Source organism: Perca fluviatilis, chromosome 20 (genome assembly GCF_010015445.1).
Source record: "Perca fluviatilis chromosome 20, GENO_Pfluv_1.0, whole genome shotgun sequence".
NCBI classification, from domain to species: domain Eukaryota; kingdom Metazoa; phylum Chordata; class Actinopteri; order Perciformes; family Percidae; genus Perca; species Perca fluviatilis.
Window position 1 is genome coordinate 15,293,889 of NC_053131.1, and position 26,380 is coordinate 15,320,268.

The 26,380-nt window shown below is 41.6% G+C and overlaps 1 protein-coding gene across 1 annotated transcript; it reads right to left on the bottom strand.

The window, feature by feature from the left end:
* Positions 1-13,795: 13,795 nt before the first annotated feature.
* On the bottom strand, positions 13,796-23,184 carry bmp4 (bone morphogenetic protein 4). Its single transcript, XM_039787037.1, has 4 exons — positions 22,903-23,184; positions 18,665-18,787; positions 17,652-18,016; positions 13,796-15,329 (listed from the first exon to the last, which is right to left on the bottom strand). The coding sequence occupies exons 3-4, from the start codon at positions 18,007-18,009 to the stop codon at positions 14,476-14,478; spliced, it is 1,212 nt and encodes a 403-aa protein (XP_039642971.1). The 5' UTR covers positions 18,010-18,016; positions 18,665-18,787; positions 22,903-23,184; the 3' UTR covers positions 13,796-14,475.
* Positions 23,185-26,380: the final 3,196 nt, after the last annotated feature.

Consider the following 26,380-nt stretch of genomic DNA (forward strand, 5'->3'; position numbering starts at 1 on the left):
AATATAGTAATGATTTTAGGGCTTCCCATACTTACTGAACTTGTGCTGATGATGATCAGTTTTGGTGTTACTGGTGCATACGCTGACAACTCAACTCTGTTAGATGTCTGTCTGATAGAGGTCTGCGCATGTGAATAGCTTTTTTAAGACCACAACTATCTGCACCCACTGCTGCAATCTACTGTATTTGCACCAAGCAAACCTATCACCCCACAGTCCTGATTCTGGAAGGCCCTATCGCCTCTATTTAATGTTTCACTGTGATGAAGACAAATTGCTATTATTGAGAAAGTCTTACCAAACACCTATTTGGTGCAAATTTAGCGAGCTATGGCAGACTAACCAGCCAGCACTATGATCAACGGGTCTGATCACTTTATTAGCCAGGTCACAGAGATGAGTTAGGACAAAACTATCTGTTAAAACTCATTTGGAGGTGCTCAACAGGTATAGTTCAACAAAGTCTGCATTATTTACTTTTGTTTATGGTTGTAATGCTTTTCAGTTTGACTCTCTGTGTATGGTCCGGGGTGAATCATGCCTATTTAATAATTACCTAAGCAAACCAATGTAAGCATTCATTTGACGTAAAGCACCAAAACCTTTCGAATTGTTGAGATCTGTAGTATAAATTTCAGCTGTGGCTAACATCGCAGCACTGATTCAGCCTGGGCACTGCCTCCATCCATCCATCCATCCATCCATCCATCCAACCATCCATCCATCCAGTGCTTCCTCCCTTCTTTAGCAATCTTATGTTGGCCATTCTGCTCTTGAGCGCTCCTTACTTTTTTCATGCCTCTCCCATTAACTCCTCATTGATTTTGTTCTTTTATTCTCTTTTTCCAAGCTGTCACCTGCATGTTAACCAGACCTGAGCCAAACAACAAGTTAACTCGTAAAATGTCTTTCATCCTGTGTTGAGTACCTGCAGCTGGCTAACTTCACCAAACTAACATTCAACTGCTCTAGAAAATCTGTAAAATGTGTACTTTTTGTCCCTGGAAAAAAAAAAAAAATATAAAAATGTAATTACAGGTAAACTTGATAATTTTATGTATCTATTCATCTGACCTATTCATTTCTTTTTTTTTTCTCTCCACTCAGTCTCTCATTCCATCTCCTTGAAAAAACAGACCCCCACCCCATAATACACCCAAAAAAACCTATTTAATTTTTTTTTTTTTTTTTCACACTTTTAAAAAACGACGTTTGTTGATGCTGCACAAAAAAAACACACACACACACACACACACACACACACACACACACACACACACACACACACACACACAAAAAAAAACTTAACATTTTTCTTTTTTAATAGCCTATTTTCTTATACTTACACTCCCACACACACACACCCACACACCCACTCATTTCCTCTTTCTTTTTTTTTTTCTCACCTTTTTTTCCCCCCCCCTACGCCCCTACCCCCCCCCCCCCCCCCCCCCCCCCCCCCCCCCCCCCCCCCCCCCCCCCCCCCCCCCCCCCCCCCCCCCCCCCCCCCCCCCCCCACCCCCCCCCCACACATCCCTGATTTGATAGCAGCTTGTGGTTGTTAAGGAGAGAACCCACCCCAACCCCAAACGGGGAGGGCTTTTGTTTTATTTTCCCCCCGGCGGGGGCGGGGGCGCCCACCAAAACACACCCACCCACCCACCCCCCCCCCCACACCCCCCCACACCCCCCCACCCCCACACACACACACACACAAAAAAAACACACACACGTGTTGACCAGTCAAACAGAGGGCCTTAGTCATGTGTCTGTCCTATCGAGCACCAAATCTGTCACCATGTTTTTTTTACCTGGCCCTTTTAAAGTAAACTCATCGTGCCATCTTTCTGCTATGCCTTCTCCTATATAGAATTACAGTAAAATATATCTGATGGCAGGTACGTGGCAACAAGCACCAGAAGGGCTAACACGTGGCAGGAGCTCGTGTGAACCCCGGGCAACACTTGCAGAGTGTACGTCCTCTCCCCAATGTAAAGGACAAATAAATGTGAGTGTTTTGGAAACCCCCTTGCTGTATCCAATAGAGCGCATCATCCTCCGGGATAGCCTGGTCTTCATTAGGATGCTATTCTTCTTTACCTTTTCCTCAGATTCTTGCAGGACACTCAAAGCATAACAAAAAATATGTTTCTCTTCCTCCACTCATGTCTGTCAACTATTCCCACTCGTTCCTCTGGTGGTCCTCTACTTTCAAGATAAAGCTTATTCTGATACCTGTCCGGAGGGCACATATGCACCACCTCAGCAGGGGCCTTGTCCATTGCCAAGGCAACAGGTCTGTTTGTTTGGTATGACTCTTTCACTCCTTTTTTATCACTGTCTGAAATGTTTAATTATACGTTTTCACGGTTTTTCCTCCTTTTGGTTGTGTTAGGTTTGGTTGTGTTGTAGCTTTGAGAATGCTATAGTGGGCAAACTTGGAAAGCTTTGTAAAATTGGGTGGATAAATGTAATAACTTCATGATCACAGACGTTCGTTAACACAGAAAAACTGTCCAGCGTATCAGCAAAAATCCAGGCCATGGAATCCAATCAACAATAAAAAAAATGTTTAGGTCCTTGCAATAGAGACTTACTTTTTCAGGAAACATTCCTAATAATACAAATGCATGTTGCCTGATTTGTTTGCTCGTATATCACCTGCTCTGTTTCTGGTTTAAGTACTTAGTGAACATGCTTTTTCCACAGAGGTAGAAGTAATAATATCTGAAGTATATGATCAGTATTCACTTACACAGCCAGGCTGTCCCCCAGGGCTCATGGCTGCAGGCCTTAACTGCTCGGCCCATGTGTTAATGATCTCACTCTTGAATGCCCCGACGTCCACTGCTGAATGTATACAGTTGTGTATGTTCATGCCAAGAGCAACAAACAGCCTCTTGACAATGACTCGCAAAGGAGGGAGTGTCAGAGTTTATTCAAGCTTAGACCTAAATCTGGGGGAAAGTGCTAGCTTATTTTCTCTCTACACTGGCTTGGATGTGCAAATACACAAAGATACACCAGTGGCTGAAACAATGCCGCTCCGTTATTTGAAAATCCACGCAGGGTTTGAAAACGCCAGCCTGCATATGAGGCGATAATAATAGCCCTACCATTACATTTTGATGAATCTCTTCTCATGGTGACGTTTTCTTTCTGACACTAATGCTGTTATTTTTCTCTCTACTTTCCACTCGCCTCCGCCCTCCTTCATCTCCAGGTGGCTCAGGACCCGGCGAGGGCCCCGTTCTTTCACTGAAATGAACAATGTTGCTTTTGGCTAAAGCGAAAACCTCTAATTGTAAGCCAGGTCTCCTATCTTTGTCTGGATATGCAGCTGATGCTGGGTGGCCTCCCCACACAAACATACAGTATTGTGCTCTCACCTGAGATTAACACGTACACACACACACACGCACGCACCACAAAAAAAACACACACACACACACACACACACACACACACACACACACACACACACACACACACACACAAAGTGCAGGTTGTGCTGTTGCATCCTGCCACCAGAGGGTGCAGACAATGTGCCCCCATCCAACCCCATCACCCCCTAGCTTCAGCCCGAGATTCCTTTAGGCACCAAAGAATGAGCCTCCGGATGTTGGATTGGCAAAATGAGCCACAGACAACAATGAGCTGTCATAGACTACACAGACATTTTCCACTCATACACAGTCACATGTTTCAAGATATGACTAGATATGTCTGCTCGAATATGCGCTGCAAGATACAAGCCTTTTTCAAACAAACTCTGTCTGTCTTTCTCTTTTTCTCACGGTCTGTCTCTTTTGCTCTCTTGCTCGCTCTCTCTCTCTCTCTCTCATTCACAAAAAACACACACACACACACACACACACACACACACACACACACACCCACACACACACACACACACACACACACACACACACACACAAACACTTACACACATACCACACTTATACACCTTCTCTACTGGAGATGTGGGAAAGCAGAAGCGACAACTTTTTGGATGATCCTGAAGCAGCCATCCTCCAGTCACCCCAAATGGAACCCTTACAGGTCTGACTTTACTCCCTCAGCCTATAGCTTTTCCATTTCATTACACTCCTCTTGTATTTACATTTAACCTGGATACACTTACCTCAATATGCTGCTCTATTGCACTGAGCAGTTGCAGAGCACAGGTTTCTACCCTTTTTACCATATATATGCCCAGGTGCATTACCTAATAGATAAACATTTTATTAAATGTATTATTTTATTCTACCTGTTATAACACAATTTGCCTGAAAATATGTAACACACAACAATAAAGAATAAGTATATGCATATATATATGGATGTGTATATAAATCTATCAAGTTAAATCTTTCAATAATAATTTCAGAAAGTTGTGCCAAGAACTCAAACACTGAGCTTTTTGTGTAGAATTATTTGAACCTGCAGATAAACATGGAAAATTCATTAGAGCAGTGAATACTGGGTCAACTGGAGGTAGGGAGGTCAAAAATATTAGATCTACTGTAGGTTCAATTAGACCGCAGGTCACTCTAGCTTTTCTTTTGTTGAATTATTTAAACCTGCATATAAATATGGAAACTTCATTAGTGCTGTGAATACAATATGTTCAGGGCTAACTGGAGGTAGGGAGGGTAAAATAATTAAACCAACTGTAGATCTGTTAGATCAGTTTGGGGGACTGAACGTTGTGTGTTTTTTTTTAATCTCAAGTCTAAAATTCTTGCTTGCCCAGTGAAATCAAATATTCAATGAAGAACAGTTTGGAAGTGAATGAGTCTAGTGAACACATCTGACATTACAGCAACAACAGCAGTGGCATTAGCTCAAGGCTAATGCTAACAATGGCATGCAAAAAAACAATGATCTGTCTGGGTGTGTTTTTATGGGCCTTACTATGTTGAAATGATCTTATCTTGTGAATTTGTGACACGTTCTAAATTCCATTACTATAAACAAAAGGAAAGTCAATTTTGTCCATTAACTTGCACCTGTGTACACTAGAGGAAAAGTCAGCGGATCACCACCAAAGTCAGTAGGATTCATCCTTTCGACACCATGGATATCTGTACCAAGTTTCATGGAAATAAATGTAATATCCTTGTCAACACAGGCAACAACAACAAAAAAGTCAACCTGCTGGTGGTGCTACAGTAAAAGTCAGAGAATCACCAAACTCAGTAGATAGATCCTCTGGGGACCATTTGTCTCTACAAAAATGTATGGAAATCTCTCCAAAGGTTTTTGAGATATTAGTCTAGACCAAATTGGTGGACTGACTGACTGACTGACCAACAGACAGACCTTGCTATCCATAAAGCCATGCCACTCTATAAAACTGGATAGAGTAGGCTATATTTCATGTAAATGTGATAGAATCTTTCCCAGACTTGAATGTACTAATTCGTCTGTAATACTCTGGCTTTCTGTATTTCCTCTTTCTTTCTGTTTTCTTATTTTTCATACGTTGTACGATATTTTTTGTTTCACATTTGACTGTCTGCGACCCATGCGAACATCGACGTGTAACCCTGGAGACAATTTTTGTGGCTGATGTGTCATCAGTGTAGGATTTTACTACTAAGTAGAGTCATATGAATGCATAAACACACACACACAGGAACACACTGTCTGTGTTACACAAAACTTCTGCCCTCCAGCATGTGCTAGAATCCTAGATACATGGGAGCATACACACATATGCAAAGAGCACCAACACAACAACAACAACAACAACAACAACAACTCTTTCCATTTGTCTCCTCCACCATCGAATGTGGATAACCTCTGGGGCTCTTGTTAGCTCAGAGCAGAAACAGACCGCCACTTTGAAACACACACACACACACACACACACACACACACACACACACACACACACACACACACACACACACACACACACACACACATGCATGCACACAACACAAAAATCCCACCCCCAGCGTCTCTAACCGTGGCTGACACATCAAAGGGTTGTGTCAGAGGAGGGAAGTCAGGGAGGGTCTGGGGAATCATGGGAGACAAAGGAAGCGATTAAGAGATAAGGATCAGTCTAAGATATGACATTTCATCCTGGGCAGATCCGGTAGACACACTCCATTCAGGGAAGGGTATATGGCAACGGAAGGGAGGAGGGAGAGAAGGAAGAGGGAGAGAAGGAGGAGGGAAGGAGCTGCAGGGTATCTCTCTCTCTCTCTCTCTCTCTCTCTCTCTCTCTCTCTCTCTCTCTTCCAGCCCTCCATGTACCTTTCCTGCTTCCACAGTCTGTCTGTGAACATGGTAAAGGGTCAGCAGTGCTAAAACTCCCCCAAAGTGGACTCCATTAGTCGTGCATCCTCCAACCCTGTCCACTCTACACAATTCCCCTTCCCTGCTGATACACACACTTCCAAAATAAATGCAGAACAAAAAGGTAGGGCAACTTCAAAGGAGAGGCATGCATTGGAGGAACTCACTTATATGTGCAACAAGCCACCATCTCTCAGGCACAAAAACTTAATCTTTTGCTGATTTGCTACCTGGTTGTACATTTTCCTCAGTCTCTATGCCAAAGCACCCAAGGTTCCTCATTTTATTTGCTCTTAAATGGTATTTAGCAACACAAAAGGAGCGAATGCAAAAAAAACGTCCTCATTGTGGGCCTAATTGCCTCGGGGTCGTGTTACAGCTCCGGTTTCACGTTGTTGCTTTCAAACTGTAGCTCGCAAGCCCGAGGCACAATCCACCTGCCTCTCAGAGAGCCACACAAAGGGTCAGCGTACGAACACAGAGGGAGTCTGTTAGCAAATAAACACTGAGATCTAACTTTCAGCCAAACACCAGTTCTCTTCTCAGATATTTATGCACCTGAAAGGGAGAAGCCAGTAGCGAAAATAGGCTTCTGTAAGTAACCAGAGCAAAACAATGAGCTGTCACCAGATGACACCATACTGTATATCAACTATTATCATGCTGAAAGGCAAATTAGTGTTTCATAAGGAAGGAATGGTGGAATGAGATGGAGCTATTGTGCATAAACAGCTTTGTCTAATTACAGGGGGCTTTTTACAACATCTCAGTTTGCCAGAGGCTTCTGAGCCATGGAGATAGTTAAATGAACTGAGGGATACTCACTTTACTCACTGTCTTTAATTTCCTGCCATATGTGTAAATAGAGACAAGGATGTGAGAACAATATGTGACACTTTATGTTGCCACTTTGTTCTGTAGGGCAATAAATATTCATATGAAAGAAGAACAAATGAAATGACTACATTTCAATTTCTATCTCAAATTTGTGCATTTGAGTAGATTGTGAGCCCTGTGTGGTGGAAAAGTGCTTTTACCGTGAATGAAAAGAGTAATGCCTGCACATTGACTCCCGAACCACGCGTATTTTAAAAGATGATGTTTTGATCCCAGTTGGGTCTTCATTTGGGTCAACATATTTAAAAACTATAAAATACAGTTGCAAGTTACATGAAAATAATCATTAAAATATTCTACAAGATAAAAAAAAACATTATAAAAGTGTGTATATATAATACAAAGTACAGAATTACACCAGAAAACCCACACTCCACACATATGCATCATATTTTTCTGTTAACACACAGTAACATAAATGTATGTTAAGGACAAGCCTATAGAAAGCTATAAACGATATAAGAAGCTATACCATGAGTAAATCTAAATAACTTTACACTTTTCATGTTTTATTTCATACTCTTGGTTAATTCTTTACCACAGGTAACAGAAGGAGGCACCTGCATTTAGTGTTTAGACAATAAAAACCACAGTTCTAAAAAAAGATAAGACCTTTAATGGAAGTTAACCAGTTGCTTTAAATAAAAAAATTAAGTTGTAAAATGAACTTAAAATTACGCTCCGTAGCCTGTTAAAGAGAAGATGAGGATGAAAAGTGTTTTCAGTGAATTGGTGTTGTGCTGGAGGGTCAGCCAGCACACCTGTTCAGTGGGAGATGCAAGGCGGGGGCTCTAAATACAGGCCATAGGAGCGTCGGGGGGCCGGGTTGTCCAGCAGCCATCTTTTCATTAGCCGTATCTAATGAAACTACACAGGGCCCGAGGAAGAAAGGCCTACTGCAGGGACACCCTGCCCTGCCCGAAATTACACCAGAGACTCACCCACAAAAGAAGCATTCCGTCCACACAGCGACACTGGCACTTGACACCAAATTTTAAACCCGCGGGTTGTTTCTTCAACAAGTGGAAATTTCCACTGCGATCCCTTCCCAGTCGGGGAGGCTTGGTGAGAGAAACGAGTGTCAAGGGGGTTTAATCACACAGTCAGTGTGTAACCCCCGCTACAAACACACTCACACACTCCATGCCCCAGACCCTCTGTCGTTCCTTTGTTTGGTAACAGTTGTCAAGATGGAAATATCTGATACTCTTTCTAATCACTGAGGCAGCAATTACTGTTATTACGCTTTCTTTGAGAGGCCTTCATTGTTTTTCTTCTAACACCACTGACAGACACCAGGGGTGCTAACAGCCTGAACGGAGCAAGTGACTGCAGATTTGTAACTGTGTACATAAGTGTGCATGTTAAGGCAAACAAACACACACACACACACACACACACACACACACACACACACACACACACACACACACACACACACACACACACACACACACACACATACACACATACACACATATAAGCTCCAAGAGGGTGAGAATGAAAAAAACCTAACATCTGTCAATCAAAATCACAATGATTTTCTTTTTTTTTTTTTTTTTTTTTACTATAGCAACAACAGTGTTTTCTTTGTCCTTAATGTAACCAAAGGGGTAATGAAGGCCTGCAACTAAAAATGCTACAATTATAATTTAAATTAATCAGCTAATCATTTAGTCTACGCAATGTCAGGAAAAAAATCTCAATTTTGACATCTTCAGACATTAAAGTTTCACATCTTGTCCTACTTCCAGTCCAAAATACGAAGCAAATGTTTGGAATTTTTGCTTAAGAAATGACACAAGCCCCAAAAACATTTCCTACATGTAGTACGGTTTCTGTTCTTTAGCCCTTTTAATTTCAGCCATTGTTCTGGTCTCTTTTGATGTTTCCAACATCAGAGTTTGCTATCAAATAGTCACTCATATTCTAAATGATAATGGACCAATTTCATAGGCACAAACATGAAAACGTACGTTTTTCTCTCACCTTTTTGTTTTATGTTGCAGTTCTGTTTTGTTTGCTGTGCTGTTGCAACATAAGCACCAGTTGCTGCGTTGATATAGAGATCTTAAAATGGTTTAGGCATATAGAATCATAGCTTTTAAGTGATAAAGTATAGTTTGTCATCCCAAATAACACAACATATGCTTAATCCATATCCTACAAGGTTTAAATCTTGTATTATAATGAATTAAAATGTGTTTTCTGTCAACTAAAGCAATGCACTTGCTTTTATGAAGAAGTCACCTGTGTATGAACCCCAGAAGAGTTACATTCTCCTCTTCTATTACCCATCGCTACCTGCACTGTCCGCTCTGCGTGTATGTGTGTATGTGACCCTGAGGTCAAAGTATTCCATCGATGACAGCCTTATCCCCTCAAATGCACCGTGGAGCGTCCCGGCTGCCATGTGCCAGCTCCGAGGTGTGCGTGATGAGTGGAGATGAGTCACAGAGAGGGGTGAGAGGAGGTGTCACACAGATAACCCCTACAGATGGACAGCGGGAAGGGTCTAAGGTTTCAGACCTGTGTGTGAGTGTGTGTGTGAGTGTGTGTGTGTGTGTGTGTAAAAATGATATACCCTGAAAAAGGGTATAAGAAAGAATGCGTGTGCATCTCTGCATGTGTGTGGAAGTATGAGTGGGAGAGTGAAACAAGAGGCTGTGACCTCGAGCATCACTGACATGAGCTATCATCACAATAGCCCCTCCTGATTCTCTACCAAACAGAGGGAGCAGAACAAGAGAGCGTCGACTAAGTCTTTCCACTTTGGGACTGTAGCACAGTGCAGCGTGACGCATCCTGTCCTAAATACATCCATAGATACTTGCTTTTCTACAGTAGAGTATCACAGCTGTTTTGTTTTTTTTGTTCTTTAACAGTCAGTTCACCCAAACTGCAAAAAAATATATTTTGTTTTTATATTTTTGTGGAATCTTGTCCTGCAGATAGTTTTGGTTTTATATTTGCAGAGGTTTTGAGATCTCCACTGCTTTTAACAACTTCTGTCGAAACCCTAATAGTATAATGGAGTTGAGCAGAATTTACTTTGTGGTGTTGAAGGCATTTCAAATTTGAAAAATTCAATAGCGTGCGCTGGCAGAAACAATGCCTCCTGTAACTCTGGATGATCCCAAGACCTCGCTGTGGACAGTTTTCTTTGGAACTTTTCTGTGGGTATCTCAACACCTTGGCAACCAACAAAATTGTGCATTGCCCCCATTATCTGCTAAGGATTTGTAGTGATTGAATAGAATAATAAATATTTCAGGATTCTCAGCTTAGTTTTAGCAGATTCAACCTCTGTCCTGTCTCCTCTGATCACTTATTTTGGTTTTAATATAGCTGAACACACAAGTGTTGTCATGATGTACTTCATTCAGACTCAATGTAAAGTCATCTGACGGGACAAACACAAAGATGTAGATAAGTACTGCGTGGTTGGATGTGCAAAACGATAGCTAACAGAAAGAGTTGGAGGTCAATGAAAGGTGTTTTAGATTTTTTCCCTTGCCACACAAGTCCAATGTCGATAATATGACTAAAGAGTTTTCCAGCTCCATGTTGAAGCATTGAAGCATAACAAATATTAGGGTTTAGTGTGAGAACAAGGCCAAACCATGAGAGAGAGAGAGAGAGAGAGAGAGAGAGAGAGAGGAAGAGAGAGAGAGAGATAGACATTTTTAAATACAGGAACAATTAGTGGAGTAATTGATTTGTGGATCAACAGAAAATTAATGTTGATTATCGATTAACTTCTACTACTACTTCTAGTAGTTTTGGCAAGCATGGATTTGCCAAATATTTGCTTTTTCCAGTTTGTGAAAAGTTAGGATTTGTTGTTTTGTATCCTTTTAAATTGAATATCTTTAAATATTGGACAGTTGGTCAGGGGGAGTTTTTTTTCTTTCTTTTTTTTTACATTTCAAACATTAAATGATTAATTGATCATGAAAACAATAGTTAGTTACAGCCCCATGTGGACATTGCCTCGGTCAAAGTACAAAACTGCCAACTTGGAAGCACCTTTGTTACTTACCACCCATGGCTGCCACTGTAAAAAAATGAAAGTGTGAAAAACCTAAAGGAAGAAAGACCTGTTAATATAACTGAATCCAAAATAAAGAAATTAAGGTAATAGTGTGGATTTGTTTTGACATCAGGTGGTAAGACTTACTCACTAAAGATTTCCCAGCCAGTCGGAAAGACATCATACAAAAATGAGCTCACAAAACCACACAACATAAAAGATTTAAAACAGAGCTATAAGACTCTATTTTCTTTCTTTCTGCTGTTTAATTCTTCTTCTTCTTCTTCTTCTTCTTCTTCTTCTTCTTCTTCTTCCAAAAAGTTGAAACAACTTTGGTGTGTGGTTCCATATCACGCCACCAATGAGCTGTTTAAAGGAGAACATCCAGCTATAGGTCCTAATTCTGAACAGAGGATCTCACAAAAATCTAATTTTCATAGGTTAAGATTTTGTTTCTAATGTTTTTGTGTGCCATGACTTATATAGAAGTCTGATGTACAGACACACACACAAACACACACACATCATCTGGTAACTCTGAGGGGGGGGGGGAGAAGGAAGATTTCAGCGATAGAGGGATGGCGTGCACCCACTCAAACAAGGCACTGCAAGCGAGGATCATCTTCCTTTGTTCATGCGGGGAGGTTTACTGTCTATAAACACTCGGCTTTTACGGTAGAACATCCAAATAAAAAGCTTTTTGAAGACTTCACCCAGTCAATTAGTCGAGCAGTGTCAATAGACCTGCTGCATAATGACTCACCTGTAATTGCGTGAGAACGAGCACTTACAGGAGACTGAATGGCATGTCACATAGGAATGACAAAGCCCTCAATCTGTTTTTAAGGACTCATTCTGTAATTGACCCCAACCCCCTCTACCTCCCTTCACACACACACACACACACACACACGCGCAGCACACACACACACACACACACACACACACACACACACACACACACACACACACACTCACATTTACATGTATCTATCTATTTACTGAGGTTCTTACACTTAGTGAAGCATTTGGGCTTGAGGCATGATGCTGCCAAACACAAACTGTGAAGGCGCGACTCGAGCCTGGCTGCTAAACTGAATGGCATGCTCAACGGGTGTGCTGTGCTTATATAAACGTCCCTCTCTGGGCCTTTTAATAAACACGCATCCTCTTTGTGTAGGGCAGTGGGATAATGAACAGGCCAGACAATTACCATAACTGGCTGATGTTATCTCAACTTCGGGGGGAGATCAGTTGAAATGTTGTAATTGCACTGTCAAGCTGCTGCAAAGACACCCCACCACCCCCACCCCTGTCCTTCTTACCGAACACACACATACATGTACCCCCCCCCCACACACACACACACACACCCTTAGCCTCTTCTCTTCTGCCTTCAGCCATTTCTAAATGAAATTCTTCTCCGTCTTCTCCTCCTTTAGCAGTCTCTCTTGTTTTTGACGTTGATATGCAGACATCAAAGAGAAGCCCAGCGGCCATTATGAGGGCCTGAGGGCCAGGGCCTGCGCGGGCTCCAGTAGAAACAAACTGACAAACCTGACTTGTCATTAAAAGAAATCACCTAATGTTGTAACTATTTCATTTGACACAACATACCAGTCAAGAAATATTTCAAATTTAAAAATACATCTTCTATCTTTGTCTTGAGATCAATTAACTGGGAACCTAAATTGTAGTTTAAAAAGAACAAACTACACATCAAAACACATGTAAAAATTCCCTTAAATGCTGATTATGCTGTCAGCTTTATAAGTATTTATATTTGTGGCCCTGTACATCAGAGATGATGATGTACAGGGCACTCTCTGGGAAACAATGCACAGCCAACGTCCCCCAGCAGTTCAAAGGAGGGCTCTAAACATTATCATATAATTTGGGCCAGCCGTCAGCTTGTAAATAAGTGATGTAGAAGCCCATTGTGTGATGGGGCACAGGTTGGAGACAGGCGTCTTTGCTCTGCCGGCATGAGCCGCCGGAGACAAAGGCAGGAGACAGAGCGTCTAACCTTTGATTCTTCTGAGGACTCAGCCGCCTTGTATCAGGGCAGGACGCATCGGCCACAATCATGCCCCCAATGTGGGGACGTCAAGAACAATAGAATCACTCTCTCACAGTCGGGCTCAACAACCCGCCCCGGCTGCAATTGGATTAGTGAGTGTCCAACCACCACATGTTAGCCTAATTGACATAAAAGTGAAATTTGAGAACAATAAGGCCCTAACCCTTAAAGGCCTGCTCACTTTGAAATGGCATACCATTTCTGTAACAGCTTCTGTCATTGAAAGTAGGATTAAAAAAATTGAGAAAATGCAGAACCACTGGGTGATCATTTCCACTATTTATCTTTCTTTGATGAAGGGTGAACCATTCAGAGTTGGTGAGATGCCAGATAATAGGCCAAAGCATGTTTATTTGGAAAAGACAGAGCATCAGAAAGATTTCTCTGCTTTTATTTTAATTTTAGCTAAAAAATCATTTGAACACATTTAAGAGGCCATTAGGAAGTATCAAGCTTAGAATTTAAATCTTAACTCAGATTTAAACAGTAATAGATCATTACTGTCAACTTTTATTTTTACAACCCCGTTAGAGTAATTATTATAGATATTTTACAAGAAGGTAAAATTGATTTTGTGTTAAGGGGCTTCTTAAAATGATCAGCTCAATATTAATGTAAAGAGGTTACATTGTACATTTCTGATTATATCAACTGTTTCCTTAAAAAAAACAGAGTGTTCACGCAGAGCTCTAATTTACGCAAACAGACAAAGGGTGCATCTTGTGATCCGCTAGAATGTGTTATTGGAAGCAATTCATATTTTTATTTTTCTCTCCAAAATGTATATCATATGAAAGCAATAAATATTACCAGTAAATTAACTTTACTTTTTAGATTGTTTTTACTATTTTCTCAATAAAAAAAACCTTATACAATCTAATGTACATTATGAAAAGTTGTACAGCTTTTTATGTTTAAAATAAGGACTCATTTTATTTTTAATATGTAGATATAAATATATATATTTTGTCAAAATATATGATCATATTGTCAAAGAAACAAAAAAAAAGTGAGACAAACATACACCTCGACATAAAAGTTATAAATAAGGGTCCAAGTGAACATTTTTTGGGAGTAAAGACCTTCTGATTTGTTTTAGCGTCCATGTTACTTTTTTTCATGGCGCCAGGCCAAGTTCCTGTTAGTTTGTGTGTTAGCGGCAGCCGCAGCCCTCCACTACCATTTCCTGGTAGTTTTTTAGGACCACCTTGTCATGTTCGTCTAGATAGAGCATGGAGATGGCGCTGAGCTCTGTTGGCACGCAGCAGGCCTTGGGAATGTTGTTGTTCACAGAGTTCACCAGTGTCTGAACAATGGCGTGGTTGGTTGAGTTCAGATGATCCGCCAGAGGAAAGGGGCATTCCCCATGGCAGTAATAGGCCTGGTAACCAGGGGGTGCCACTATCCAGTCATTCCAGCCTACATCGCTGAAGTCCACATATAGTGCGTGGCGCCGGCAGTTGCGGTTGCGTTTACGGCCCCGCTGCTTGGGGCTGCGCTTGGTCCGGCGGGTCAGCGGGTGACCCTTCCCGTCATGGCCAAAGGTAACCAGGAGGGGGCGTAGCTGCTCCCAGTCCTCGCCAGGTTCCTGGTGCAGTGAGCGGCTGACGCGGACGTGTTGGCCCTGGTGGCGTGGCGTCTGGTTGAGATGCAGAACCTCCACGGCCAGCCCATAATTTGGTAGGCCCTCGCGAGTCCAACGCAGCACTGCAGGGCTCACATCAAAGCTCTCCCAGCTCGACGCATTGTGCCGCACAAGCCGCGTATCCAAGAGCTGCGTGATTAGCTGCCCCGGCCGCGGCGGCTTCAGCACTTCGTACACGTTTATCCGGTGAAGCCCCTGGTGGTCTGAGAAGGCGTCAGCGATGGCCTCATCAATCTGATGACGGTAGAGCCTAAGTTCGGCAGAGGAGAGAAGCTCGTCCTCTGGGATATTGCTGAGGTTGAATAGGAAGCGAAGGGGCATGGTTTCTCCATCATACAGATCATGCACCCTCTCCATGTGCTCTGAAAAAGAACAAGAGGAGAAATGTTTCATTAGCTGCACAATTACGTAATGGTCAGATCTTGTAGTGTCAACTAATACAATAAAACAACTTCACTTCAAAAGTACATCTTATGAATTCAAAAATATCCAGATATTGTCGTTTCCATGAAGATACTGTATCTCTTGTTCACTGTGCGACTGTGTTCTTTACAGAACCAACTGAGAAATGTATTAAAATAAAGTCACACTTCCCCATTCTAATGTAGCTTAATTAACACAAAATAATGTCCATGCACACTTTTCAAGGCCTCTGGGATATTCAGGAATATAAATATACACCGTCTACGCTTCCTTATCTATCTATAAGGATTATCCAGCCCTTCTCTCAATGCCTTTCTCGGAGCACTTTGCTGAAACATGCATTACAAGGAGGGTGGTGATTAACGTACCACAGCTACAGTATAAACACAGTGGAGGCTCCCTGTTCCACGCTCAGTCTGCAGGTTTCTGGCAAGATCACCATTGTTGGGGAAAGGAATGTTGTGTCTACTATTTTCCTGCTCAATCCACCCCTGTTATTTCACACCCAGGCCCTAATCTTACCCAGGTGGTTCTCATTATTAAAACCTGCTGTGATTTTGATTAGCTCCGCAGTTTGTTCACTTAAGACGTTTAGCATTTTCATCATGAATAATCATTAAGGAGTCAGACAATACAGTAGAATCTCATTTATCTGAAGCCCATGGGAAAGGAGGTCTTGCGTGGGAATGCAACTTATTCAAATAGTCAACAAAATTGTATTCCAAATGTGAAATGTGCACACACCTTCTCGTGCTCTGTGCTTTGTAGTTTAATTCACAAAATCATGTAAAATCAATGAAACACAGGAAGATGCTTCCTGTTACACACAGTCAATAAAAAACAGATCTTTCTTGCTGGATTCAAGATGAATTGTTACATGGTTTACCTCTCCTGTAAACATGTCTCCTCACCTAACTGTCCATCTGCTGCAGATTTGTAATAACTCACTGTATTTTGGACAGATCGGTTAACTGAATCGCACAATGGTGCCATGGAAGCGAGCACTCCCACTCCCACACAGAAGGCCTCAAAGCGTGTTATTAACATAGTTTAGCAAAGGAGGCTAACTGCCTGTAGAGAGCACTAGAAACAAATGCACACACATATATCTGTGCACACACACACATTGCATCACAGGCAGAAGTTCCTCCTCTACTCCTTTCTTCCTATCTAACCTTGGTACGTTGCTGTGTAAGTGTGTGTTGCCGTGTGCTACCACTAGCAGTGTGTTTGACATGTCCCATTAAGGCTGACTCATCCCTCCTTCCTCACTAAGGGCGGACGTGTTCTGTAGCCCTAAAGCTCCACGGTTTTTCTCAGTTCAGCACGCTACAAGATCGCTTCCTCACTTGCTAAGTCTGGTACAGCACCTCTGTCTCTCTGCCAAAGATCGTTTTCAAGCATTTATCTGACATGTTTCAGTCTCGCTTTCCAACCTCAACTTACATTTAACAGATCGGGTACCCTGGATTTTGTCCAAGCCTAATTGAACCCTCTGCATTTGTCGCTAAGACTAAGCAGATCCAAGTCACAATAAACAGAAACCCTTCTAACGTTCCAGTCTTTCTATCACACCGGCTTCTGAGACTGTTTTTCCATCTTTACAGAGAGCTGCATCGTCTGCTCTCAGCACCCACATTGTTGGCAGTAGGGGCTTTATTTAGAAGGCTGCAGAGTAGCATTAAAGATAATTGCATGTTGAGGAAGGTCCTTCTAAAAGAGCCCTCCATATAAACTGGAGACATGAGAGAGGAGCACACTCCAATTCCAAGCCAAGACTGGGCTTTTTTAAGCCTTGTCCTGCTGGGTGGGGTGAGAAGTGTAAGTCAGTAATATGAAGGTATGCTTTTCCTTCAGCTGCTAACCAAACATGCAGAGTTTTGTCAAATGAGGCTCTTGAGAGCTTGTCTGGCAGTTTTTTTTTTGCCCCTCTGTAGGCAGTGTTTGGTGACCACATCCTTAGATTCCTGGCTTATGGTGAGATGGGTGGAGCTGCCTTACAATCATGTTTCAAGGGATGTAGGATGTATTACACTGAATACTTAGCAGTCCTCGCCCATGCTAATGAAATACATTACTACTAAAATCATTGGAATGCCTGGCAACAATGACCCCCTGAATGTTGTAATGTTTCTGTGCTGACATGATGCATTTATCATCTCTCTTCCTACTGATGGCAATACTTTCTACTTTCGATTTTTGTGCTTTTTAATTTCACTCTACTACATATGTTTTCAGTATCCTCCATTTCCTTTCCTTACCCTCATGGTGGAATCCCCTCACTGTGTTGGCCCGGCTGGCTGACCTCTCTGGGTACTCAAAAGCGATGTCGTGTGCCCCGCCCTCCTCAGCCTCCCCCGACTGTAGCCGATAGAGGTCCAGCAGGTAGCGAGGCACAGTGGCTGAGCGGCTGGGCCGTGGCCGCTTCTTGAGGCCGAACATGTGCAGCAGTGTGGCCTCAAAGTCCCGCAGCAGTTCATGGCTCTGAGCGGCCGAACGACCCTGCAGTCCCGGTACTTTCTTTTTCCCTTCTTCAGGTATCAGACTAGCATGGTTGCTCTCTCCCAGCAGGACTTGGCATAATAAAATGACCATCAGCATTCGATTACCAGGAATCATGATGTCTCTGAGGGGAGCAGCAGAGATAGAAGATTAGGAAAGGACTGAACAAAGCAGAGGGTAAGAGAATACAAAAAAGAAGGGCCTCCATTTTAACATAAAAGATTTGCTGGCCCTGGACCTTCTCCTCTAACTGTTCCCACTGAGGGCAGACACTAATTGGTTTTAATAGTCCAGTCTGCCTTGTTTACAGTAAAGCAGTCCCCGATCTGATTAACCAGCTGCAGCTTATCTTTGGCGACATTCTGCAAAGGTAAACAGCTGGTTCAAGAAACCAACTTTTTTGAATGGAATCTGAGGGCCATTCCTTTTCACTCCCTCCCTCCCTTCCTTCTATCTCTTCCCTCCTCCACTATGATTAGACAAATAGAAGAGGCAGCCCTGGGGTCAGAGCAAATTCTTAACTCGATAAGGAGCCACTGTCCCTCACAGTCTCCTCTAACAAGCCATGGGGCAAACCAGGGACTATGCGCCACACATTTAACTGAATAAAGCAGTTCCTCATTCAAGTGCCTTGCCCAACACCCCATTGGGACTTTCAGTTGAAGGCTGGATAAATGCCACATAAATCCACAGACTCAGTAGACAGAGGAAAATGTGAGATGCGGCAATGTGTCACATGCCACAAATGAAATGGCATGGTCCACATACTTACCGACAGAAAATAAAGCATGGGAAAACAGTCCATGTTTGTTGGGAGCAGGCAATGGACACGTTCTTCCAGGAAATGTTAGGTGGTGTTGGGCGGCTGCAGGAGAACGTTGGAGTGACCCTGTTCCTGAAAGATACAGATAAAAACATAGGGAAATTATAAACTGAATGCAGTTACAAACACTTGAGGCTGTTACATGTTATTTACTTATTTACTTAAAGAGTAGTAGAGCGTATATCTGTGTGTGTGTGTGTGTGTGTGTGTGTGTGTGTGTGTGTGTGTGTGTGTGTGTGTGTGTGTGTGTGTGTGTGTGTGTGTGTGTGTGTGTGTGTGAGACCTAGTGTCTCTTTAAGGCTTATCATTTTGGCTCATGGGCAAAGCTAGCTATTTACTGTAACTGGAATGTAAGGAGGTATGTGCCACAACACAGACAGCAGATCCCTAATGTCTTACCTAAGAGTGAAAACACACTGCATTACATTATTACATCTATTCTAGAAAATTGCTAAGAACCATTTTTCAAAAGCCACGGACAAAAAACATTAGATAAGTGCCGACTTCAACTGAAAAAAAGGATACTCTCATGTTCACACACAAGACCAAAGAGCTGATAACTCCACTTTGATCAGGAGTGGTACAATCTATATCCAAAGCAAGAGGGCTGTTTGTTTACAGAAACTGTCTCCAAGTGAACTCAGTCAACCTTTATCCCTCCAAGCGACTGAGATCACCTATTTCAGACAAGGAACTGAATACATCTATCTCAAAAGGGCCTCATCTCTTGGTAACGCTTTCCCACTTGAGGGATCACATAGGTTGAAGTGACGCTGATGACAGGCCTTCTGCTCTTTGACATCACTGTCATCAGTAGTGTCTTACATTCAGCACTGGTGTGTGTGTGTGTGTGTGTGTGCTTTTGTAGGGTTTCATCTTATATATAACCACAACATCAAGGACATTTTCTTGGTATATGAAAGTTTTTTGGGCAACGTCTAGGACAAAATCTCTAAAAAAATAAAAAAAAATTCAGCCTCAACAGTCTTTTTTTGTCCTCTGGTAGGTTTAACAAGCACAGAAACACGGTTCTAATGACACAATTGTTTTACGCATCACTTAAAGGTGCTAAATGTTGTTGAATCATACTAATACAATTACTGAATTTTTTGACATGGTGACCACAACAACACCACACCGCACCACAGAGCAGACATTTCTACCCGGTGCTCTGGAGCGACTTAGGTCTTTGGTCATCATTTGGAGCCTGTTCCACTGGAGAGCACCCAAGCATTACTACACAGTGAGGATGCACATTAATAGGAACATTATGTGTGTGTGTGTGTTTGTGCAACACAACGTGTTTGTGTGTGTGTGTGTGTGTCTGTGGTTGTATCTGTGCGATTATCTCAGCCCCTGCATGGCTCACTGTACATGCAATCAAGGATCTTTTTCCTAACAGCATTAGACTTTGACCTACGATTGACCCCCCCCCCCCTTTCTCGGTCATGACACTAGATCCAGTGTGTGTGAAGAAAGGGTGATGTGCAGTGTGTGTGTGTGTGTGTGCATGAGCTAAACGGTGTGTGAGCCTGTACGCGTGCATGAGTGTGTGCCACCGCTTGCATGTTCGTGAGAACTGTGGCAAAGAGAGAGAAGGGTTCAGAACATGATCAGCTCTATTACCCCTGGGGTGGGGGGATAACGTGTGTGTGTGTGTGTGTGTGTGTGTGTGTGTGTGTGTGTGTGTGTGTGTGTGTGTGTGTGTGTGTGTGTGTTTGTGCGCACATCTCTTACAACAAACGTTCATTGTACAGTGAGGGCCTCTCCCATGATTACAGGGATTCATAGCACTCAAAAACACTGACCATACAGAACATCTTGTAACTGTAACCAGCCACTGACAAAGCTGCAGGCTAAAACAGACAGACACTCAAAGTGGTGTGATGATGATGAAAGAAGATGTAAGGCAGACAGCGAGTAACTTTCAACTCTGGAAAGAGTCATCGCATTCATTTTTGCTGGCCTGTTTTTTTTTTTTTTTTTTTTACCAGTGGTGATTTAAAAAAAAGAAAAAAAGAAAAGCAAAACATTTGGAGTTACACCAACACATGTATCAGCATTGTGGACACATATTTACTCCTCTTCAAAACAGTGACAGCAAAACAGAATTCTTAGATTTTTAGAAGCTTCACACTGAGAAGACATCTGAACTGAGCGACAGACAGAGACACATTTTGCAACAACAAATGCAGACCAGGGTGCAATTAGGCCGGAGCAGTCAACTGCCTTTGGCTTTGCTCGGTCCCCCTTGGCCTCTCTCTCTCTCTCTCTCTCTCTCTCTCTGACCAGAGATAATGTGATCAGACTATGCACATGGCTCTTCAGATGTGTTTCCTGAGGAATTTGACAGTAATGGTGGGAGGGAAGACGGGAAGGAGGGAGGGAGGGAGTGAGGAGGGCAACAGGTTACCACGGGAACAGTCAAATCGCTGGCCCGATTTTTTTTTTTTTAATCATTTTAGATGCAAGAAATCGGTTTACCAACATGTCTATAGTCATGGGAATTGTGTTTTTGTACTCTGCTGCCATATTTGATTTTACATGTTCTTCTGTGGTTAATGCTAACAAGCTTTAAAGTTATTCATGATTATCATGCTTACTCCAAATAATGACAATGCAAAGAAAAAAAATACAAAAGTCAAGCAAAGAAAAATGAATAGTTTGTTTACCATCCTGATAACAGGTGAGTTGTAACTAAAACTGAAAGTATTGTTTTTAAATAATAAGTTCACAGAGAGCCATTGTGCCAAAAAATATACAATATCCTCATTTGTGTTGAAATAAGTAAAACAGAGACCTGTAATATCTCTTGTTGAATAGGTTTGGGATTGTATTTGCTCCCAGTGAGAAGCTCAACAGTAAGAACATTCACAGTCAGTGAGATCACTGAAACCAGGTTAATGGTTTTGTTAGCTGTAGTGCATTCTGAGAGGCAAGAGCTCCGATAGAAATTATGAGTTGCATGACTTTTCTGAGATTTCTTGTGCTGATTTCGCTCTTTTTGATAAGAAATGAAAACAACAACAAGCACGACAAAAAAAATCACTTTGGCAATGTCAAATGCTCTCAGCTGATTCGCATAACAGGTTGAAGACTGTTAATTAATACAAATGTAAAACCCCAAATATCGTCAAAAATGTGTTCCTGATAACAACCAGAATTTGACCTCGATCCCTTTTGCCAAATGCACGTGATTTGTTGAATTCATAAGTATGTGAATATAAAATGCTTTCGCACCCAAAGTTTGGCGAGTCTGTTTCTCTGCACTGCAGCAGAGAAACTTGAGTTGAAAAGTAAAGGTTTGTGCCAAAGACGCCATGCGCCTGCAGGCCGCAATATGTTTTCTCTGCAGCAGCTTTACTGTATTTAATAATGCATTTCCACTTAATAATCATTCGTTACAAAACAGATGAAAACACGTGAATCCTTATATTACAATGTCGAACAATTACAAACCGGAATCACCTCGGCTGTGCTGTGTTGGCACTGACTGTTTTTGCAGACTTTGTCATAACTTGACAATAATGTGCCGTTTCAAATTTGGCTCAATTACGCATGGTTTATTCCCGAGAGCCTATATGTAAAACTGAAATTATTGGAATAAAAAAATTAGCCTACGAAATGAACTGCTTTTTTCATTCTAGCTTAAATTCTGAGCTGTGTCATCATCTCCATCTTGCACATTACGCACCGGTTTGACACGAAGCAGATACAGGTGTTTAATCGGACAACATCGGTGCCAAACTTTGGCAAAAGTTACACATCGGAATTATGTAAATATTTTAATTGTGTTGAAGAAAGACAGGCATAGAGAAATTGGACGCTCTGTTTGGAAATTACCTCACTGTGTTGGTTTTACTGCTCAACTCTCCGGCACAAAAGGAGCTCCACCAGGATTACTGCGCTATTCGTCCCCAAATACACTTTTATTTCACTTTATCTTCGTTTCTGTGTCAATGAGGTGGACTGTGAGAGGTTTATGGGCATGTACCCTTGTACATTTCTACCGGGAATGCTGTCCAAAGTCAGTAAAGTCAGTTAAACGCGCTGAAACACCATAGACCAAAAGTAAAAGTCCCAAACTGTCAACTTCCTCCTGTAGCCTATTATTCAACACGTTCCGTTTCTAAAAGCTGCGCTACTGCATATGTTATGTGTTAATGTGCCAGTGGATGAGCGCTTACCATCAGTAGAGGTACAGGTATCCTCGAATGAAGTGAATATGAAAGGCAAGATGTAAGGCAGTCCAGACGACAAGCCGAAAAACGCCGAAATGAGCCTTAAAGGAGAAGTTGGGAGCCTTTTTGGCTCATTAATCCTTTAGCGACACCTCTAAACGAACAAGAGGAGACGGGGTCGGGGTGAAGGCCGGCGCTCGGGGTCTGCAGCGGGGTTTCCTATCCGTCTCCAGTTCAGCTCGTGATGGCGGGTGGTACGCAGGACGGCCAGATTCTCCAAATGATCCAGCATCTATGGCCCCTTGCAGTTTTTATGTGTCCGCCCAATTTACCGTCCCTGCCTCCTCCTCCCTCCCTCCCTGACCCCCACCTCCCTCATCTGTCTCAAACACCTTGGATAACCCCCCCTTCTCTCCTCCTCCACTTTAAATAAAGAGAGCTCATTGAATGTTCTTTTTCATTATGTGAAACTTTGTAATTTGACTGTGAATAACAGCCGACGGGTCAAATGCTCAATGGTTTGAATCTGCATTTAAATGCTGGGCTCCAGACAGTTAACGACTTGTTGCAAAGTAACGTCGTGGTACTCTAAATAAAATGTCTGGAGATGAAAACAATTGGTCTAAATAAAATTTAAATGACATCTCATGGCCAAATTTAGGAATTACCGGTATTCATACGGTAAAATAAGAAAATCAGAGTAATTTAATTAAAATGTCCAAAATGAAATGAAAAATTAACACTAAACAAATGTTCATAGATAGACAGATAGATAATGCTGCCTGTGCGGCTTTGCTTTAAATAGTTGCTGCTAATTTAACACACTCACAGAAAATCCTATCAGTCAATAATCTCTGCTTCGATTAGCCTTGCCAGTCAATTTAGGGGTGGGGGATTATTGTTTTCCAAAAAAAGATGTATTGTTGTTTATTTTGTCCATGTAGGGACATTTATTCAGAGATGTGGCCTCTATAGAGGCAATCATGAGTGTTAATGAGGCTCTTGATAGTTCTAGGAGAAACTCTCTGTGCTCCCTGTCCTTTACAACGCAACAGCTTAACTGTCATGTGGTTATAGTCATTTTTAGTGGATCCTGGACCAAATACTGCAGATGCACTTTGGATTTTCCTCCTGAAACCCATTTGAAAAGATTTTTTGTTGTTTTGAGTTAATATAGAGCTAAATTAATAATGTGAACCTTTGATGAATTGTTACACATGTTCTGATGCTCATTAGGCTGTAACATAAAGTTTAAAGAGGAGTCCTATTCAAAATCCCACAGGAAACCGGTGTGCTTGAATATCTTTGGAGTGACTCTCAGTACTCATGTGGAGCTGTAAAACAATAATTTTTTTTTTTTAGAAACTTCACTGGGCTACTCTTTCAAGAGCTTTTAAAAAAAGACACTTTTTATTTCCATAGTGCTTTAGGTAAATATGTTGTCATATAATTAATAAAATAAATAATGCAGAAAGGGTTTTGCACACAGAATAATCATATACATTAATTTTAAATTTTGCATCTTCAATATTCTTTATACTTTTCAAAAGCATTTCTTAGATAATTGAGATTCAATTATTGTTTGACAGAAATACATCTGTTTTCCCTTGAGATGTCTGAGAAATGGAACCACTACTTTCTGCTCCTATTTATGTGTCTGACCGCTCCAACAGCCAAAAGCATTACGGCGTTTCAACTATTTCAAAATAACAATTGCAGTTCTGTTTTGTGTTGTTTGCAGTGATGTCTCCCCTTGTAGCACCCCTACAGACATCAGCACAGTTACGTAACATGGCACCATTTATTGTCTTTGGGAGATAGATTGCTGTTTCATACTCAAAATATTGTCTGACATTTAGGCAAAAAAGGAAATATATATATTACATGAATATTTGAAAAAAGATAGGAGACCCAGGGAGCTGACCTGTGGCACACCACAGTAATTGATCTCATTATTGCAACAATTTCATCTGTAGAATCCTATGATCAAAAGCTGTGCTAAAATCTAAAAATAGCACAAAACAGATGTATTCTAGTATGCACTAGAGTATGTGCTAGAGTAATATCCTTTTAAGTCATGGCGAATTTCAAAAATTTAATAATTTTCTTTGATATAATCCCATAGATGTTTACATAATGCACTTGTCAATAGTTTATGCAGAGTCTGCTATTGTTTGAAGTAAGCCGCTTTTAATTGTCTTTCAGTGCAATTTTGGGCAAACTTTGGGCCGAGCTTTCAGGTTCTTGGGAGTTTCCGTACTCATAATGACCAATTCTGCTGAAGTGGATTAACTAACTGATAAGCTGCATCTCAGAAGTGTTGTTGTCACAGCCTGAGGATTTACCCTCAGGTAATGATTACATTTGGTTCAAACATTTTCACTGATTTTATGTCCGATGAGAGCGCAATTAGAAACTAAAAGATCGCTAAGAAAACTTGGGTTGAAAATAGTTAAGAAAGTTTAATTTCCGCCAAACATTTAACGCCAAAATAGTCCTATAAGGATTATAGGTCTGACACTTACAGCTGAAACATGGAGATAAATTGGCTATAGGGGTTTTGTCATGCTTTAAATCTGCTCTGATTGTGTGATAGCGCTGAAGAAAAACCCTCCTTGCCTTGTGAGGCCAGGTTAACTGAACAGGGGTTTGTATGGGATGCAAATAATTTGATGTTGTTTGTCCTGTTAAATTTACTTTTGTGGTTCTGCTCCAATAGATTGTTTTCACGGTGGGATCCTTTAATTCAGATCATTTTGTTAATCATTATTGATCTTATCTGTCTCCCTGACAGATTTTGGTTCTCCATTTAACTCTTGACTGCTGGGCTTTGAGGATAAAACCCCATTTATAAAGTAATGCAAAAGCTGCGGATACGTTGCCTCCTGTGTGTGTGTGTGTGTGTGTGTGTGTGTGTGTGTGTGTGTGTGTGTGTGTGTGTGTGTGTGTGTGGCATTTGGGATGTTCTCTGTGAATCAGGCCATTTGTAATATTCCTCACGTTCTAGCGCATACCTTCTGCATGACTCTTGATGCTGGATCTCAAGCTGTGATTGTCAACAATATAAAAAAAAAGCATTTGCCCTTTCATGGGGACCTTGTCATGCACAATTTATTTTTAATCAAACTTGCAGCCTTTCTTGTGGGATCCATTTTTCATGTTTTCACTTTCAAGTTGTGATCACTGGGACTGATCATGCTGATGACTCGTTGTTGCACCAGTGTATTACTGTGACAACGGATCAAACATTCCTTTTTGTCAGCCTCACTGCATAGTTTGATATCATTAGATTATTGGAGCTACAATTTCATATTAAATACAGCTGAATGTTCTGAAACAGCAACACGTGTTGCAGCTCACTGGCACTTGCTACTATATATAACTAGATAGATAGATAGATAGATAGACACATCACATACTTTGAATTCAACATTGCTGCAGCTTAACATCACCAAGACGTTGTAATGTAACATTTGTATCATTA